At 35.1% G+C, this 20,656-nt stretch overlaps 1 protein-coding gene across 6 annotated transcripts in view; it reads left to right on the top strand.

Annotated features, from left to right (window-relative positions):
- TENT2 (terminal nucleotidyltransferase 2) overlaps nt 1-20,656 on the top strand; it is an 82,293-nt gene that overhangs the window by 47,575 nt on the left and 14,062 nt on the right. For all 6 annotated transcript variants that reach the window (XM_032277336.1, XM_032277334.1, XM_032277345.1 and 3 more), the window contains exon 12: nt 6,892-6,935. In XM_032277336.1, coding sequence (XP_032133227.1) covers nt 6,892-6,935 — 44 coding nt within the window. The remainder of the gene's footprint in view (nt 1-6,891; nt 6,936-20,656) is intronic.

The raw sequence follows: 20,656 nt of genomic DNA, 5'->3' as shown, positions 1-20,656 counted from the left end.
GATTCTCCTGCCTCAGCCTCCCAAGTAGCTGGAATTACAGGTGTCTGCCACCATACCTAGCTAATTTTTGTATTTTTAGTAGAGATGGGTTTTCACCATATTGGCCAGGCTGGTCTTTAACCCCTGACCTCAGGTGACCTGCCCACCTTGGCCTCCCAAAGTGCTGGGATTACAGGCGTGAGCCACTGCACCTGACCAAGAATTTCTTTAAAGTGAGTCATTTCTACTAATAGGAGGATAGACAGAAGTGATTGGGACAGAAACAAAGATTGTCCTACCAGTGCCTTAAAAAAGAGCAGTTCAGGGGTAAGATTGGTTGTCAGGAATTCTCTGTTTTGTTTCAAAAGTATTATGTTTAAAATAATGCTTGAAATGTAGTGATATTAAGATAGTTATTTTACATTTTAAAATTCATTTTCAATAAGTTGTGCATACATATCATAGAAAATCCTGAGAATACACTAAAGTGGACAGAAAAATATACATGTGTATTTTCATACTCAAAGATTGTTATTGTCAATATTTTATTTTTTTCGGCTTTTGTTTTCTTTGCAAAGGTTTAAAAATGTTTAGCCAAACATTAAATGTCAAGTTCAAGTCTTTTAATTCCAAAAGTTGGGGACAAATGAATAAAGGGTGTATGTTCTTTTTTCTTCTACAAAAACATGGTTTTCTTAAATAATGTTCTTACATTTTCTTTTACCTGTTCATTACATGGTTCTCAGACTTTTAGATTTCAAGGAATAGTAATTTCCAAAATAGTAATTTCCAAAAAAAAAAAAAAAAAAAAAAAGAACCAGACTAGAGTTTTTATTTGCTATGTATCGGAACCAAAAAATTGCTACCAATTACTACCATTACTTCTTTTTTTTCTTTCTTCTTCTTTATTCTACTACCATTACTTCTTAAAGATAGTGCATAAAATACCAAAAAAGGAATGATAGAATCTCAAAATAATGAACAGACCATCACAAAAAAACAGTGTAATTGTTACACCCCCCCCCACTTTTGGCACACAAACGCAGGTTTTAATTTTTTCAGTTTATCACAGCTTAGTAACCTTTCCCCTATGGTGGAGAATTAGGGGAGCATTTTTTCATATTAATTGGAGTAATCTTAGAGCCAGCTAGTTCTCAAGAAAATCTTGATTCTACCTTTAGACACATCTTCATCCCACCTTTGTCTGGAGATAGGGTGCCATTGTTTGACCAAAGTGTTTATGTTAATATTCTTAATCTTCATAGTATGTCAACCTTTTCCCTTCTTGGCAATCAAAATTTTATGGTATACTCCTAGGGTAAAATTGGCATTCTGCATTCTTGACAGAGAATATAATCTTAAACTCTGTCCTATTATTTATAAAAGTTCACTGAACATGTATTACAGACATAAGGGTTAATATTCTTAAATTGACAGTTTAAAAAAATTACAGAATGGAATACTCAGTCATGCTGGGAGTGTTGATTTGGCACAGCCCTTTTAGAAAGCAGTGTTGCAATATTTATGTTTATATCCTTTCACTTGTTTCATTTCTAGAAATTTATTCTAATGTAATAGTGAGTGGTGAGTATATGGATTTACATATAAGGCTATTTTTTATGTTATGTAAATAATAAAAGATTAGAACTCTAAATTTTCTAGAACAGGGGAATGGTTAAATTAATTGTGATACGCTAATATAAGATCTACATCAAATACTAGAAAGGTAGATGCCAAAATTGTATCGGGGTTATTTATGGACTGTCATAGTGAAGTTCTCTATACTTCACTGTACTTGCAGATGTTTTATAATATATGAGAATATATTTTCCTTTGGATACTGGTCTCAAATGATTTTTTTTGAATTATCAAGAGAGACAAAATAGTTTAAATGGGCCAGTCATCAGTTTTATGAATCAGTTATCAGAGAGGTTTGATAATCTTCTTTAGTGTTAACATTTTTCAGGCTAATCTTAATACGTGTATTTTTATTGCTGACCAGTCTTGAATATATACTGGTTTGATGATAGATTTTCCCCCTAAAAGAATTTGAAACATATGATGTTGGCTATTTTAGATACTACTTTATGTGTCATTAATCATTTTTGTTCAGTTTTACAAAATATATGTCAATCTCGGACATAATGTTACTTTATAATATATGTATATTTAGGTGAACCCTAAACATATTTTTTCAGTGAACTCTGTCCTCCTATGATTGCAGTCTACTTTCACTAAAAATGGAATAGGAGGATTTCTTATAAAATATAAAAAATATGTAGCTCTCACCACCATTCAATGTCTATTTATGTTTTAGTTGTGATTTAAAGATGAGATATGACTAAAGCATTTATCATACATGGACATTCATAATATGTGCTGTACTCCTTAATTTTTACTGATTACCTTAGAAATTTTAAATTAGACTTCTTTAGATAAATGTACATTAATCACAGGTACCCCAATGTGCTGTTGAAAGCAAATTAAAAATTTTAAATTAGGCTGGGTGCGGTGGCTCACACCTGTAATCTCGGCATTTTGTGAGGCCAAGGTGGGCTAGTAATGAAGTCAGGAGTTCGAGAGCAGCCTGGCCAACATGTTGAAATCCTGTTTCTACTAAAAATACAAAAACTAGCTGGGTGTGGTGGTGGGTGCCTGTTATCCCAGCCACTTGGGTGGCTGAGGCAGGAGAATCGCTTGAAACCAGAAGGCAGAGGTTGCCGTATGCTGAGATTGCACCACTGTACTCCAGCCTGGATGAAATAGCAAAACTGTCTTAAAAATAAATTTTTTTTTTTTTAAAAATTAGGGCCAGGCACAGTGGCTCATGCCTGTAATCTCAAGTGCTTTGGGAGGCTGAGGTAGGGGGATTGCTTGAGGCCAGGAGTTTGAGACCAGTCTGGGCAACATAATGAGATTCCCCCACATCTACACAAATAAAAAATAAAAAAATTAATTGGGCCTAGCTACTCAGGAGGCTGAGGTGGGAGGATTGTTTGAGCCCAGGAGTTTGAGGTTGCAGTGAGCTATGATTATGCCACTGCATTCCAGTCTGGGCAGCAGAGTGAGACTGTTAACAAAAGAGAAAAATTAAACATTACTATTTTGTCATTGTAATAAAATCATATTAAAATTTAGTTTAGATTTTGCCAAACATTTGATTTTTTACAGGGTGGTCCCATTTACTGAAGTGGTTTGTAATTAATGGCACTGCAATCAGCCATTCCTAGGTCTTTCTCGAAGGACATCAGCTACCCAGAGCTAATGTGTTCTATACTGGCAAATTTAAGCTACTCCTCCTTAGAAGAAATGAGAGTGATTTAAATAGATAGTTGCTTTTCTTGACAGTATCACGTAACAGTGAGGGAAAAGGGCAGGCAAGAGTCTGCGAAGTGTATTGAGCAGTTACAGCTCTGTCACAAGAAACTAGTTTTTGTGACTTTGGTCAAGTTATTGTACCTCACTGGCCTTAATCTCACCTGTAACACAAACAATTGGATTACATGACCTTTATGTTTTGTTTAACTTCTTTAATGCTTTAATATCTTTTTTGCCATAAACAGAGAAAGGAAATAGGTCCTCTATATGTAGAAAGGTTAAAAAGATAATACATTTCCTAGAATAAATTTCAATACTCAGTAATTGATTACAGATATTTGAAGATGACTGATCAAAGTATGAGGGGGAATTGAGAAGAGATTTTAATTATAATATAAGATTAAGAGTTAATGAAAAAGGAGGCGGGGTGCGGTGGCTCATGCCTGTTAATTCCAGCACTTTGGGAGACCAAAGCAGGTGGATCAGTTGAGATCAGGAGTTCGAGACCATCCTGACCAACATGATGAAACCCCATCTTTACTAAAAATACAAAATTAGTCAGGCATGGTGGTGTGCACCTGTAATCCCAGCTATTTGGGAGGCTGAGGCAGTCGAATCACTTGAATCCAGGAGGTGGAGGTTGCAGTGAGCATAGATCACGTCATTGCATTCCAGCCTGGGCAGTGAGAGGGAAACCCTGTCTCAAAAAAATAAAAAATAATGAAAAGGTAAGATCATCAATTGGCTAGAAATAATAACATTAATGAATATTCATGGAATGTTTACCATATTCCTAGGCACAGAGCTTTCTTGTAGGCATTTTAAAATTGTCCTTGCATAGCTTGAGCAACATGGCAAATCCCCATCTCTACTAAAATACAAAAATTAGCTGGATGTCGTGGTGTACACTTGTAATCCCAGCTAGTGTGGCGGCTGAGGCATAAGGATTGCTTGAATCTGGAAAGTGGAGGCTGCAGTGAGCTGAGATTGTGCCACTGTACTCCAGTCTGGGTGACAGAGACCCTGTCTCAAAAAAAAATTAATAAATAAGTAAATAAAATTGTCCTTGCATTTTCAAAATTAATGTTCTTAGTACAATTGAAGATCTGCTACTTAAAATTTAAATTTTTGATATATCTATATGGAAAGTTTATAGGTATAAATTTGTGGGGCCCCTACCAGCAAGCTGTCATGCAAGCTACAGGCAAAGTAAAATCTTGTAGATTAGCTATATTCAAGGCATTACTTATTAATCATGTACTCTAATAATGAGCTTTTGTTTTGTATTTAGTTTGCTTTTGAGAGAGAAATTTAAAGGACGACTTGTAGTCCAAAATTCTGAAGTTAAAATAGATATTATAGATTAGATTTTTCCAGAATTTATGTCGTTTTGGAGTAAGATACACATTTTAAAAACTGTTAGTCTCAATGAGTATACTTAGTATACTCATTGAAACTAATATCAGGATATTGCTAATAAATAACTGCTGCGTTACACTAATTGCTTCTCTAATGCCTAGTGTTTATAAATCTTTTAATGTCGTAAGATAAATAATTTACTTAATGATAATCCTGTCTCCAAAAACTTCTAAATTGCTGAGTTCTAAAAGCTCTTTTGTCCATTGAAAGATCCTCAACCAGTGGCTAGTATTTGTTTTTCTCTCCTAGCATTCTAGTTATAGTACCAGAATGAGATAAAGTTTCTTTATTCTAATTCTCTTTTTTGTTTGAGACAGAGTCTTTCTCTGTTGCCCAGGCTGCAGTGCAATGACACGATCTTGGCTCACTGCAACCTCCGCCTCCTGGGTTCAAGAGATTCTCCTGTGTCAGCCTCCTGAGTAGCTGGGATTACAGGCGTGTGCCACCATGCCCAGAAAATTTTTGTATTTTTTGTAGAGATGGGGTTTCACCTTGTTGGTCATGCTGGTCTCGAACTCCTAACCTTGTCATCCACCCGCCTTGGCCTCCCAAAGTGCTGTGATTACGCATGTGAACCACCTCGCCCAGCCTTATTCTAATTCTCTATAATCTTTTCTTTATCCTTTGTTTTATTATACTTTTAGTATATTAGGATATTCAATGGGAAAGGAATATAAGTTTTAAAGTAAACTAATTTCTTGTAAGATTTTCCAATTTGACTTCTGTATTATAACCAAAATTGCTAGAAAGCCATTAAAAAGTGTTATATATCTAGAGACATTAGAATTGAAGTGAGTGGAGTTTGAGTTTTTACTTGGCAGGTCTTCTAGAATGTTGAGTGTTTGAATGCCTCTTAGGGGAAAGGAATATATATATCCTTACTTCCTAAGAGTGAGTCTGGTAAGTAATGATTGAGTGTTTTCTACTAATATTCTCAGTTGTATACTGAGAACATGCAGATATATTATGGAGTTTTCTTTATACCAGTTTTCAACTTGGCGATGAAATGTGATACAGAACGGAAATTTAAATAAAGCATCCTACTTTGTACTATGTAGTAAAAATTTATACCCTTGTAATTATAGTTGGAGACCATGTAAGTTGGTCATAATGGTTCACTATATATACATTAATATATTTCAGAAGACATTTTTTAAAGTTTTTGCTAAATCACACATTGAAAGTGAGTTAGTATGCTTTGTTACTGAGTTTGTGTAGTTAAGTTATACATAGTGTATTCCTAATTCTTAAATACTTTATAATTCTTAAGTTTGAAAATGGATTACTTGTGTTTTACCATACTCATTATATTTTACAGTTATTTCTTATGAATATTAGGCATTGTTGTACAGTATTTCTTATATTATGAATATTAGGCACTTTACCTTTTCATATTTTTTTCATATTAAAACAATGTAAAATTACTGTTAATGCATTTAGTGAGACTGAATTTATTTAAAATGATTGAATGGTGAAGGATGATAAAAATATGGTGGTAACATGAGGGTAATGATTTATTTGTATGAAATTTTATTTTATAGCAGATTAGATTTCTAATCTGCTATATGCACTTAGATCTTTAACTTTTGCCGAACATTCTTTAAAACGTGTAGTAATGAGGTTAAAGATTTTTTTTTCAGTTTGATTTTTTGTTGTTTGCAATATATCAGTTTCCTGGAACAATTTTAATTTTGGTATTGTTTGTCAGTGGAAATTATATAATAAAGGGGCAGTTATAAGAGAACTGTTTTTCTCTCCTAGTGTCACTGAGCTATATTTTAAAAATTGTAGTTTTTGATTGCTACATCCATCTTAATAATGTCCATTCAGTATCTGTAAAGCAATCCTTGTCTTGGTTATTTTGTGTGTATGTCTGATGTTGGACAACTTACATGTGTCCCTTTATTGATAGCCTGTTATTCTAAAACCATGTGAGGAACACTGGTTTACATAGGGATATATATATATATAGTGTATTAATAAAACCTTAATTTTTCAACTTATGTTTTAAATACAAACTTTTATGGATCAGAATTAATTTCATGAAATATTTGAAAACTGTTGAGTTTTAGCATAAATCCTTATAGTCTCATACCTGGGATGTAGCTGACAAATTATTGCATTGTAAAATGAATCATGTGAATCACGGAAGCTTTAAACTTTTTCTTTTTATAGCCCTACCTGAACCCATCCTTCCATCCCTCCAAAAAATTTACCCAGTAAGTGTTTCTTATAAATTATTATAATACATTTTATGTCAAGTGTATGTAGAACTATTATAAGTAGTATTAATGTAACTATAAAAGTAGTAAGGCTAAGTACATGATAATATTTTCTATATAGGCTGAGGCATTTACCAGGAGAACTTTTAAAATGTTTCGTATACTTTTTCAGAAAACTCTCATACGTTATTTTGTTATTGGCAGACAGTCTGGTCAGTTGTTTTAATGGTGGAATTTGTTTTGCATGATGCTCAAGATTATCACTAATGGATATTAAATATCCTCAGTTGGTTAAGGCCCATTTGGCCTTATTCTAGTTTTCTTCCTACTATTTTAAAATACAGCTTCACAGCATTTCTTTAGTTAGTAACTCAGACATTTTTTAGCCCAGTATATTTAACTTTGAAAAGCATGGGGAAAAGAAGTTGAACAATTGGATAATCTTTTTATCTTTATTTTGATCTTGCCAAGTAATAAACTAAAACAGGTAATATTAGTACACTATTCTTGTCTGTGTAATACTATGAATCCTGCTGACATTAATTGGAAATATTCAAGAAATGATGTGTGACTACTAGAAAAAAATCTAGTATATACTTAGAGTTTAGAGACACATAGCTTATATACGTATTCGTAATCTACAAGAATCCTTGTGTTTCTTTTTCAGTTTTCATGTGTTCTTTCTCCAGGATTCTCTGTTTCTTTGTTTTATAGTCCTACCGTTAGTGTTTTCCTCCATAGTCATCCTTTTTCCTGCGTTTATTTGGAAATATATTTAAGCTACTTGTTTAGAATGTTTGACTACTCTGAAACCACATAATTTTTACATGTTGGTTTCATATGCTTACAAGAAGAGATGCCTTCTAAACTTACTAAATGGTCATCTTACAAAGGGAAGTATCACCAGCCTAGAAGATTAATTTTCAAAAACCTATTTATTGTGTCACACAAAATAAAACAAATTTGCTTGACGTGGAACATCAATGAAATGTAGTTTAATATCTGATAATTGAGAAGAACTGATGTTCTTGGTTTTGAACATACGTTACTATTGTAATGCACACATGCAAATTGCTGGATAATAAAGGTTCATTTTAATAAAGCCTTACCATAATGGAGATCTCCCATTTTGTGGAAGGTCATCTACTAGAAGAGACTATATAACAAGAGCCTTTTAGAATCTTGCTATCTCACCTTCCTTTTATTATTATTATTATTATACTTCAAGTTCTGGGTTACATGTGCAGATCATGTAGGATTGTTACATAGGTATACACATACTATGGTGGTTTGCTGCATCCATCCCCCCGTCACCTATGTTAGGTATTTCTCCAAATGTTATTCCTCCCCAATCCTTCTGCTATAATGAAGAATTATTATCATGAGTTTCCAGTATATCTAAGGATTAGTCTTTATGCTCTCTTAAACATTATGAGAAATGAAAGAATCAAAGTACAGAAATAGAAGTCACTTGAACTTTTTGGCCTTATTCTTTTTAATATTTCTGTGTATTTATATTTTTTGTAGAGATGGTCTTGCTGTGATGCCCAGGCTGGTCTCAAATTCCTGGCCTCAAGTGATCCTCCTGCCTTGGACTCCCAAAGTGCTGGGGTTACAGGCATGAGCCACTACACACAGCCTATTGGCCTTAATTTTGAATGTTTTCCTCTCTCCATAAAGTACTGACTCTTTACTTCATCCTGAAAGGTCATATTTCATTTTATTGACTCAGCCATACCTTGCTTTAAGACCCAGTGTCAGTATGGAAAGAGCTGCATATGTTCTTTAGCAAAGGAGCTGATAGTTAAACTTATCCCTAAAATAGTTTATTATTGTGTATTGAAAAATGCTTCTGCAGCACTATCACTTAAAACTCTATGCTACATGAAGCCCTTTTTACTAATACAGGAGGCTGGCGAAGTATCAGTGTATGGTGGTTGGGGCCAGAGGTAATGCTTTTATAATACTCAGGTTCTTACTAATGGTCCCATTTTCACTTCTGTGTTTTTCTCATTATCTAGCTTTCTCCCATGACAGAGTCCTGACTTCTGTTTGTATCCACTACCTCTGGCCTTACGCTCTCCATCTGTTTTGCTTCTAAGTTTATTTCTATACCTGTAATGGGGAAATAGATTTAGCCCCAAGGCCTTAAAAAATACTAATAGCAAAACCTGCCAGATTAGGAATCTCCTAATTTGCATTCACATATGGTTACATTGCCACCATAAATATTTAAATAATTTATCTTTAAGATTGATGTTTACATGGATAGGGACTTACTATCTCCTCTTACACAGATTTTTTGTTTTTGTTTTGGTTTGTTTTTTGTTCTGGTCAACAGAAACATTTTTAATGGTCCGTCTGATGGAACAGACAAATCAGCTCGTTTCCTATTAATAATAACCATCGTTTATTTAGTATCTATTATATGTCAGTACACTGTACATTTTATATACAATTTGAAAAGTCTTGAACAAATAAACTTGCAAGGTATTATCCTTCTTTCACCGATGAAGAAATTGTTTTAGAAATGACATGATTGATCCAAGTGGTACTAATAATTTTTCCATTGTACTGTTTCTTGGGGGAGGGAAAATTACAGTAGTATTCACTAACATTTTATCTAATTTCTGTTGCTTATTACATTTTATTTTTATACATCTGATTGTTCCTATACAGATATACCTTTGTTTAATGACGGCAGTTATGGCAGAATTTCAGCTTGTATAAATAAGTTTGAGACTGACTTACCGTTTTAATTAACAGCAACAACAACAAAAAAACAACTTGGTTACTTTACAAAGGAAACCACAGGGCTCTTTAAATTTCCAGCTTCTCTAATATAAAATAGGGTTTTGTTTTTAAAATAAAACAATTTTGGAATGGAATAAATTTGTTACTCAATATACTATGCTTTTTAGTAATTTTCATATTTTCAAAATTTATGATAAATTTTAAATATTTTAAAAATTGGTATATTTCAATTCAGTTATGATATGAAAGGGATAGAAGGCTATCAGCATCTCTAAAAACTATATTATAGTACAGAATTACTGATTATTACTAAATTCTTACTGACTTAAAAACAACATAACTGATAGAGGGCAGAGTATTTACTATTCAGTTAAAGAAACGAAGCTGAGAAAGTTAAATATATAAACAGATTAAGCTTATGAAAGGATCTTTATTTTAAGGCAAGCATATTATTATAAGGTAAATTAAATTTATGCTAGGTAGATTTATCAATACAGCTTGTATTTTTTAGCTATTTTTTCCTTCCCTAAAAGTATCTTCATACTCTAGGAAAACATTTATGTTAACAGAAGAGAGTTGCAAGAAAATAACGCCCTTCTTTTTAATAGTATGGAAATAAGGAATTCTGAGAATATAGAGCTTTTCTGTGTAGTTGTGTTAAAAACACCTTAAATTATACATATACAGTAATGTGCTGCATGATGATGTTTTGGTTCATGACAGACCACATACATGATAGTCATCTCATAAGATGGTAATAGAGCTGAAAAATTCTTGTCACTTGGTTTTGCTGTACTATACCTTTTATCATTATTTCAGAGTGTGCTCAGTATGCTTATTTAAAAAACAAGCTAACTATAAAGCGGCCTCAGGTAGGTCCTTCAAGAGAATTCCAGAAGTCATTGTTATTATAGGAAATGGCAACTCTGTGCATGATGGTGTCCCCAAAGACTAGGACAAGATGTGGAGGCGGAAGACAGTGATAGTGATGATCAGGCCTAGGCTGATTTGTATGTTTGTGCTTTTGTTTTTAACAAAAAAGTTTAAGGAAAAAAAATTTAAAATAGAAGAAAAGTTTATAGAATAAGGATATAAAGAAAGAAAATATTTTTATATCATTGCATAATGTGTTTGTGTTTTAAGCTGTGTTGTTACACAACAGCCTAAAAGTTAAAAGGTTTTAAAAATAGGCAGGGCATGGTGGCTCATGCCTGTAATCCCAGCACTTTTGGAGTCTGAGGCGGTAGATCACAAGGTCAGGAGTTCAAGACCAGTCTGGCCAACATAGTGAAATCCCGTCTCTACTAAAAATACAAAAAATTAGCTGAGTGTAGTGGCGTGTGCCTGTAACCCCAGCATCTTTGGAGGCCGAGGCAGGAGAATTGCGTGAACCTGGAAGGCCGAGGTTGCGGTGAGCCAAGAATGTACCATTGCATTCCAGCCCAGGTGACATTGTGAGACTCTGTCTCAAAAAAGTTAAAGAAAGCTAAGGTTTATTATTGAAGAAAGAAAAATTTTAAAATAAACAGGGTAGCCTAAGTGTACAGTATTTATGAAATCTACAGTAGTTTATAGTAATGTTCTGGGCCTTCACATTCATCACTACTCACTCACTGACTCACCCAGCAACTTCCACTTCTGCAAGCTCCATTTATGGTAAGGGTATACTGTTTTTTTAATCTTTTATACCATATTTTTAGTGTACCTTTTCTATTTTTAGATATGTTTATATATACACATAGTTATTGTGTAACAGTTGCCTACAGTATTCAGCACAGTAACATGCTGTACAGGTTTGTAGCCTGTGCAGACACACCTTTGAAGTATTGTAGATTTGGTTCCAGGCTACCACAATAAAGTGAGTCACTTAAAGTTTTTGGTTTCCCAGTACATGTAAAAGTTATGTTTATGCTATCTTGTAGTCTGTTAAGTGTGTAATAACATTATGTCTAAAAAATGTACATACCTTTGTTTACAAATACTTTATTGCTACAAAATGCTAATGATGGGCTGAGCTTTCAGCAGGAGTTGTGGAGATTCTTGCTTTGATATTGATGGCTCCTGACTGATCAAGGTGGTGGTTGCTGAAGGTTGGGGTGGTCATGGCAATTTCTGAAAATAAGACAGTGGTAAAGTTTCCCACATTGATTGACTCTTCTTAACAAAAGATTTCTCTATAGTGTATGATGGTCTTTGCTAGCATTTTACTTATAGTAGAACTTCCTTCAAAATTGAAGTCAGTCCTCTCAAACCCTGCCACTACTTTACCAGCTAAATTTATGTAATGTTCTAAATCCTTTGTTTACACACTTGAAAGTATTATCCCTCTTTCACTGATGAAAAAACTAAGTCTTAGAAAAGTTATATGGTTGATACAAGCAATACTGGTATTTTGTTGTCATTTCAACAAGATTCACAGCATCTTCACCAGGAGTAGATTCTATCTCAAGAAACTGCTTTTCTTTGCCCATCCATAAGAAGCAGAAGAACTTCATCTGTTAAAGTTTTATCATGAAATTGCAGCAATTCAGTAATATCTTCAGGTTCCACTGCTAATTCTAATTCTCTTGCTATTTCTACCACAACTGCAGTTACTTTCTCCACTGAAGTCTTGAACCTCCCAAGGTTATCTAAAAGAGTTGGAGTTAACTTCTTCTAAAACTTCTGTTAATGTTGATATTTTGACCTCCCATGAATCATGAATGCTCTTAACAATATCTAGAATGGTGACTCCTTTCCAGAAGGTTTTCAGTGTACTTTGTCCAGATTCATCAGCAGAATCACTATCCATGGTAGTTATAACCTTGTGAAATGTATGTCTTAAATAATGAGACTTGAAAATGAAAATTGCTCCTTGATCCGTTGGTAGAATAGATGTTGTGTTAGCAGGCATGAAAACATTAATGTTTTTGTACATCTCCATCAGAGCTCTTCAGTGATTAGGTGCATTGTCAATGAGCGGTGGTAGTAGGTCTCAGGAGTGGGCTTAAAATACTCAGTGTACTGTGCTGGAAAGAGATGTGTTGTCATTGAGACTTTATTGTTCCATTTATAGAGAACTGGCAGAGTAAATTTAGCATAATTCTTAAGGGCCCTGGGATTTTGGCATGGTAAATTAGTATTGGCTTCAACTTAAAGTCACCAGCTTGTCCTTTGAAACGTTGAAGCCAGGCATTGATGTCTCCTCTGTAGCTATGAAGATTCTAGATAGCATCTTCTAATAGAAGGCTGTTTCATCTACACTGAAAAATCTTTGTTCAGTGTAGCCACATTATCTTTGCTAGATAACTTCTGTATAACTTGCTATAGCTTCTCCATAAGCACTTGCTGCTTCACTTTGTGATTTTATGTTATGTAAATAGCATCTTTCCTAAAACCTCATAACTAGCCTCTGCTACCTTCCAACTTTTCTTTTGCAGCTTCCTCACCTCTCTCATCCTTCATAGAATTGAAGAGAGTTAGGGCCTTGCTCTGGTTAGGTGTTGGCTTAAATGAATATTGTGGCTGGTTTGATCTATGCAGACCAATAAACCTTTCTCCATATCAGCAATAAGGCTGTTTTCCTTTTTTTATTTTTTTTTACATCATTGATGTGTTCACTGGGGTAGTACTTTTAATTTCCCTCAAGAACTTTTCCTTTGCATTCAGAGCCTGGATGTCATTGGTGCAAGAGGCCTACCTTTTGGCTTGTATTGACTTTCAACATGACTTCCTCACTAAGTGTAGTCATTTCTTGCTTTTTCTTTAAAGTGAGAGATGTGTGACTCTTCCTTTCACTTGGAGGGCCAGTGTAGGGTTATTAATTGGCCTAATTTCAGTATTATTGAGTCTCAGAGAATAGGGAGGGCCAAGGAAGGGGAAAGAGACAGAGGAATTGCCCATCAGTGGAACAGTCAGAATACACATGACATTTATTGATTAAGTTTGCAGTCTTATGTAGATACCATTTGTGGTACACCCAAACAGTTACAGTAGTAACATCAAAGATTACTGTTAACAGATCACTATAACATATAATAATGAAAAAGTCTGAAATATGAGAATTACCAGAATGGAACACAGAGATCTGAAGTGAGCACATGCTGCTGGAAAAATGGCACTGCTGATAGACTTGTCAGATGCAGCAGCATTGCTGTCAACTTTCAATTTGTACAGTAAAGTGAAACGCAACAAAACGAGGTGTTCCTGTATATATATAGTTGGCCATCTGTATCTGTGAGTTATTCATCCATGGATTCAACCGACCACACTCAAAAATATTCAGGAAAAATAAAAAATAATACAAATAAAAAACATAACTGTTTAGTTGGAGTTTACATTGTATTAGGTATTATAAGTAATCTAGAGATGATTTAAAATATATTGGAGGATGTACCTAGGTTATAAGTAAATACTTCACCATTTCATATAAGGAACTTGAGCATCCTTTGGAGCTCTGGAAGCAGTTGCTTGGGAATACCAGGGGACAACTATACACACATATCTATAACAACTTTTTCTTTTTTTTTTTTTTTTTTCTTTCTTTTTTTTTTTTTGAGACGGAGTTTTGCTCTTGTTACCCAGGCTGGAGTGCAATGGCGCGATCTCGGCTCACTGCAACCTCTGCCTCCCGGGTTCAAGCAATTCTTCTGCCTCAGCCTCCCGAGTAGCTGGGACTACAGGCGTGCGCCACCATGCCCAGCTAATTTTTGTATTTTTAGTAGAGACGGGGTTTCACCTTGTTGACCAGGATGGTCTCGATCAATTGACCTCGTGATCCACCCGCCTCGGCCTCCCAAAGTGCTGGGATTACAGGCGTGAGCCACCGCACAACTTTTTCTTTTTAAAAATTGACCTAACGTGGCGAAGGGATTGATCAATTACCTGAAACAGGCTATAAATGAATACCTTTGAAAAGATTTGGCCGGGTGCAATGGCTCACGCCTGTAATCCCAGCACTTTGGGAGGCCAAGGCGGGTGGATCGAGAAGTAAGGAGATCGAGACCATCCTCGCCAACATGGTGAAACCCTGTCTCTACTAAAAATACAAAAATTAGTTGGGCGTGATTTTTTTATTTTTAGTAGAGACAGGGTTTCACCATGTTGCTCCTGTAGTCGCAGCTACTCGGGAGGCTGCAGCAGAAGAATTGCTTGAACCCAGGAGGCAGAGGTTGCAGTGAGCCGAGATCACACCACTGCACTCCAGCCTGTGCAACAGAGTGAGACTCTGTCTAAAAAAAAAAAAAAAAAAAAAAAAATTGAAATTTTGGTGATTTTTTTCTAATGGTTATAAAACATTGCTTTAAAGTTGACATTACTTGAATTTTGAAAACACAGGAAAGTTAATTTGAAAATAATACATGAAAAGTTTTAAGAGGTAACCACACTGCATTGTATAAATGTGCAATAATAATGATACATGACATATACTAAACAGTTAATAAATCCTTACAACATCCGAGTATTTTCCCTTTCCTTATATTATAAATGACAAAGCTGAGGAAAGCTAGGTAACTTGATTAAATTCATGCAGCTAATAGAAGGGTGATGCTTCATACCCTTCAGACTTCAAAGCTCATGCTCTTAGCCACTTCGTTATAGTACCTCTACTTTATTTTAGATACTTATGTTGATTTCAAAACTTTTAAAATCTACTGAAGTCAGATATAGTTAAAGGAAATTTTATGATCAGTCTTTAACATACATCACCTGATTAATGGCGACCCGACTACAATTAGGATAGCTTTGCAGAAACTTCAAGATATCGCTTAGTTTTTCTTTTCAGGAAAAAGTATTCCCTATCTCAGTGGTGACCTGCCTGCAATTAAGTTAGCTTTGCAGAAACTTCAAGATATCACTTAGTTGTACTTCTTTTCAGGCAAAAGTATTCTCTATCAATTTTTCTTTTCCTTGTAACCTTAACATATATTTCTAGGATCTCATAATTCATATTATTAGGCAATTATGCTTAATCTCTTTTAATAACCTAAATTTCTGTTTACCTGGAGATGGAAAGTAGTCATCTTTGATTTAAACTTTTCATCATTTCAAAGAACAGTTTCCAAATAGAAGGTTAGCTAGTCTAACTTATTCCAGAAATTGCTTAATTGTCGAAATTTCAGACTTTGAAGATCAAATAAGATATTATGGGACAGCCTCAGAAAAAATGGTGGAACCTGGCAAAAGATATTTTTGCCACTTTTATAGACAGTTCTATGAATAGAAGTGGTGAGACTTCTCAGATGTTTTTCAAGGGGTTTTCCATTTAATTTTTTTTTTTAACTTGAAGAGAAATGAAAGATTACATGTCTTCTAAAGGATCAACATTTAAAAATCATTTGGAAAATGTTTTCAGGAATTAATAGGTCATACATTTGATTATTAGAGGCTCAGAATAAGATATCAACCTAAAATATTTAATACATCTTCCCTCTATATAGGTACACAAGCAACAGTAAATATTTGTAACCCAAAAATGTATTTATTAAAAAGATGGATGTTATCAGTTTAACTGCTATTCTATGGACTTAGTTTGTAATTTTACGGCTGCTTTCTTTCTCTTTGAATTTTGGGTTGCTCTTTATGTACTTTCTAAAATATTAGTTTAAATTCAGAACCCCCTTGTCCTATCTGAAGCAGCATGTATTTTTCTTAAACACATAACTATAGTGGGGAAGCTCCCTTTTGAAGAAATTCTTTTTTGGAGCCGGGGGTGGAGTCTTTTTCTGTCACCCAGGCTGGGCTGGAGTGCAGTTCATTGCAACCTCCACCTCCTGGGTTCAAGCGATTGTCCTGCCTTAGCCTCCTGAGTAGCTGGGATTACAGGTGCCTGCCACCATGCCCAGTTAATTTTTGTATTTTTAGTAGAGACAGGGTTTCACCATGTTGTCTAGGCTGATCTCAAGCTCCTGACCTCAAGGGATCCACCTGCCTTGGCCTCCCAAAGGGCTGGAATTACAGGCATGAGCCACCGTGTCCAGCCTTAAAGAAATTCTTCATTGAAATTTTAAAGCAAATAATCTTTCTTTCTGTAGTGTGAATGATCACTAAAAACTGGTTATTTCTTTTCTTCTTTTTTTTTCTTTTTGAGACAAGGTCTTGCCCAAATTGGAGTGCAGTGGTACAGTGATGAGCCCTCCCAGGCTCAGCCTTCTGAGTACCTGGGGGTGACAGGTATGCATCACCAGGCCAAGCTAATCTTTCTAATTTTTGTAGAGATAGGGTCTCACTGTGTTGCCTAAGCTGGTTTCAAACTCCTGGGCTCATGGATTTCATGATTCATATTGTTAGGAAATTATACTTTATTTTATTTAATAATAACCGAAATTTCCTTGTTTACCTGGAGATGGAAAGTGATCATTTTTCACTTAAGCCTTACATCATTTTAAAGAACAGTTTCCAAATAGAAGCGTAGCCAGTCGAACTTATTTCAGAAAGTGCTTAATTGTCCAAAGATTGATCCTTCTGCCTTGGTCTCCCAAAGTGCTTGGATTATAGGCTTGACCCACCATGCCTGGCTTAGAGGATTTCTTAAGGATAGATGGAATTACTATTTACTTGTAGCTGCTTTTAGGCGTCCTCATCTTTTTCAGTTTTTTTTTTTAAATTTTTACTTTATTGCATTTTAGGTTTTGGGGTACATGTGAAGAACATGCAAGATTGTTGCATAGATACACACATGGCAGTGTGATTTGCTGCCTTCCTCCCCATCACCTATATCTGGCATTTCCCCCCATGCTATCTCTCCCCAACTCCCCACCCCTTGCTGTCCCTCCCCTGTTTCCCCCCGACAGACCCCAGTGTGTGATGCTCCCCTCCCTGTGTCCATGTGTTCTCATTGTTCAGCACCCACCTATGAGTGAGAACATGTGGTGTTTGATTTTCTGTTCTTGTGTCAGTTTGCTGAGAATGATGGTTTCCAGGTTCATCCATGTCCCTACAAAGGACACGAACTCATCATTTTTGAAGGCTGCATAATATTCCATAGTGTATATGTGCCATATTTTCCCTGTCCAGTCTATCATCGATGGGCATTTGGGTTGGTTCCAGGTCTTTGCTATTGTAAACAGTGCTGCAATGAACATTCATGTACATGTGTCCTTATAGTAGAACAATTTATAATCCTTTGGATATATACCCAGTAATGTGATTGCTGGGTCAAATGGAATTTCTATTTCTAGGTCCTTGAGGAATGGTCACACTGTCTTCCACAATGGTTGAACTAGTTTACACTCCCACCAACAGTGTAAAAGTGTTCCTATTTCTCCACATCCTCTCCAGCATCTGTTGTCTTCAGATTTTTTAATGAACACCATTCAAACTGGCATGAGTTGGTATCTCAATGTAGTTTTGATTTACATTTCTCTAATGACCAGTGATGATGAGCATTTTTTCATATGTTTGTTGGCTTCATGTATGTCTTGTTTTTTAAAGCATCTGTTCATATCCTTTGCCCACTTTTGAATGGGCTTGTTGTCTTTTCTTGTAAATCTGTTTTAGTTCTCTGTAGATTCTGGATATCAGCCCTTTGTCAGATGGGTAGATTGCAAAAATTTTTTCCCATTCTGTTGGTTGCTGATTCACTCTAACGACTGTTTCTTTTGCTGTGCAGAAGCTGTGGAGTTTGATTAGGTCCCATTTGTCTATTTTGTCTTTTGTTACCAATGCGTTTGGTGTTTTGGTCATGATGTCCTTGCCTACGCCTATGTCCTGAATGGTTTTTCTTCTAGGGTTTTTATGGTGTTAGGTCGTATGTTTAAGTCTTTAATCCATCTGGAGTTAATTTTAGTGTAAGGTGTCAGGAAGGGGTCCAGTTTCTGCTTTCTGCACATGGTTAGCCAGTTTTTCCAACACCATTTATTAAACAGGGAATCCTTTCCCCATTGCTTGTTTTTGCCAGGGTTGTCAAAGATCAGATGGTTGTAGATGTGTTGTGTTGCCTCTGAGGCCTCTGTTCTGTTCCATTGGTCTATATCTCATTGGTACCAGTACCATGCTGTTTTGATTACTGTAGCCTTGTAGTATAGTTTGAAGTCTGGTAGTTTGATGCCTCCCGCTTTGTTCTTTTTGCTTAGAATTGACTTGGCTATGTAGGCTCTCTTTTGGTTCGTGAAAATGGCCATACTGCCCAAAGTAATTTACAGATTCATTGCTATCCCCATCAAGCTACCAATGACCTTCTTCACAGAACTGGAAAAAAACACCTTAAACTTCATATGGAATCTTTTTCAGTTTTGGTTCAGATTTCGGCCTCAGTTCTCCCTCAATAAGCATGACCTGACCCTTTTTGTGCACGACCATGAAAAAGAACAGTGGCGCTAAGACAAGACTGGCCAAATTGTTGGTCTGAGGTCATTCATCATTTTAATGGAGTGGATCTCACGGCTCTTTAGTTCTTAATGTCATAATTGCTGACCTTTTTCTTTAAATTATTTAACAAAATAAAAATTTTACAGGAGGTACGAACATTTTAAAATAGAAGAAAGTGACTTCTATTTTAGCATATTTAGTTCATAAATTGAATTCTAATTGTGCTTGGTGCTAGGAATCAAAATTAGTAAGAAGCTTTCAGAGCAGAAGCTATTAAACAGTGAGCTGCTTTATTTGATCTACATTCTACCTTTTGTTTGATTTGCCTGAAAATAACATTTAAATTTTATGATTTTAAATATTGTTGCCCTAAGTTCAATTTTATACCTAACAAGAGTCAAAGGGGAATAGAGGCACTGCATCTGCTGTTCCTTTTGACTTTAGTCTTTACTAATTGAGGTTTCTTTCCTACCCTGTCCTCCTTTAGACAATTGCAATTTCTGCTTGAATCTTAAAATGTAATTAGTACTACAGCTGTTAGAAATGTAAGGGAAAGTCCCAAGTTGAGGAGTGTCCACTTTATGAATTTGGTTGGAATAGAATTATTCTGAGAGAAGGGTAATCATTTCTTGGTAGTTAACAATTATTGATAGAATTATAGGTAGTGGAACAAGGGAGGAGGAATTTTTGTTTTCTTGCTCCTTTGTTTTTACTCATGTTTTTGGGGCACTAGCATTAAATGATGCACTATGCTGTTTCTCTACTGTCACTTCATTATTTAGAGTCTCTGATTTTTAACTTGGCATTATTTAGATGTCTTTAATTACATTAGTATCTATAAGCCCAGGGTTGAATAGACAGTTTGGAATCTTAACTGTAGTTGTCACTCTGCTGCCTTAACTAATTGCTTTTTTTTTTTTTTAACCAAAAAATCCATTTTTATTCTGATGGCAGTGGAGAGATACAGAAAGCCATTCTCAATGGCACTGTGCAAATTACCTTGTATTATTTTCTAATTGATGTATATATATGACTTGTTATTTTTTATAATGCATTTAGTATATTTCAGAGCCAGAACTTGCTGTTAATAGAGGAAAGATGGATATGAAAATGAATGACATGCAATAGGAAAACAGAATAAGTACCCATTAGTATTCTTTCTAATAGGCATCTTTGTTCCTGGATTTCAGGCAAATAATATCCTCCTTTATAAACATGGTAAAAGTTTGCTGAATATTGCTTGTTGTTATGTTTCCTTTCTTATTTTCCCTGCATTCTTTGTCTTTCCAAGTTTAATTCAGGTTGAACGTCTCTTTTCTCTTCCCTCTAAGATAGAGAAACAAAGCAAAATTTATAAAATCTTAAAATTCGTATAAGTACTATTTCTTTGTTAAAGTTACTCTTATGGCCTTTGAGAGAAGTCTGAAGTGACAGAAAAAACTCTTTGTGCTTGATATAGCCTTGAATTATAATTGCTCCTTGTGGGAATAATTAAGAATGAGATAACCTTTATGAAGAAATCTGTATGGTATTGGGTAGAATCTTGGTATGTATAGTAAGGTTTTATTTATGAGTTAGAAAATCTTTTGCCAATTAGTGATCTGTTTGGCTAACTGAGTGATATACTCAAGCCAAGGATTAGAATGTTAGTTTTTCAGGTACATTCTGGCCTACTG

Source organism: Sapajus apella, unplaced genomic scaffold (assembly GCF_009761245.1).
Source record: "Sapajus apella isolate SASKATOON/1434 unplaced genomic scaffold, GSC_monkey_1.0 scaffold1, whole genome shotgun sequence".
Lineage (NCBI taxonomy): Eukaryota > Metazoa > Chordata > Mammalia > Primates > Cebidae > Sapajus > Sapajus apella.
Note: the sequence above shows the minus strand (reverse complement) of the source record. Positions and strands in the feature narration are given on the sequence as shown.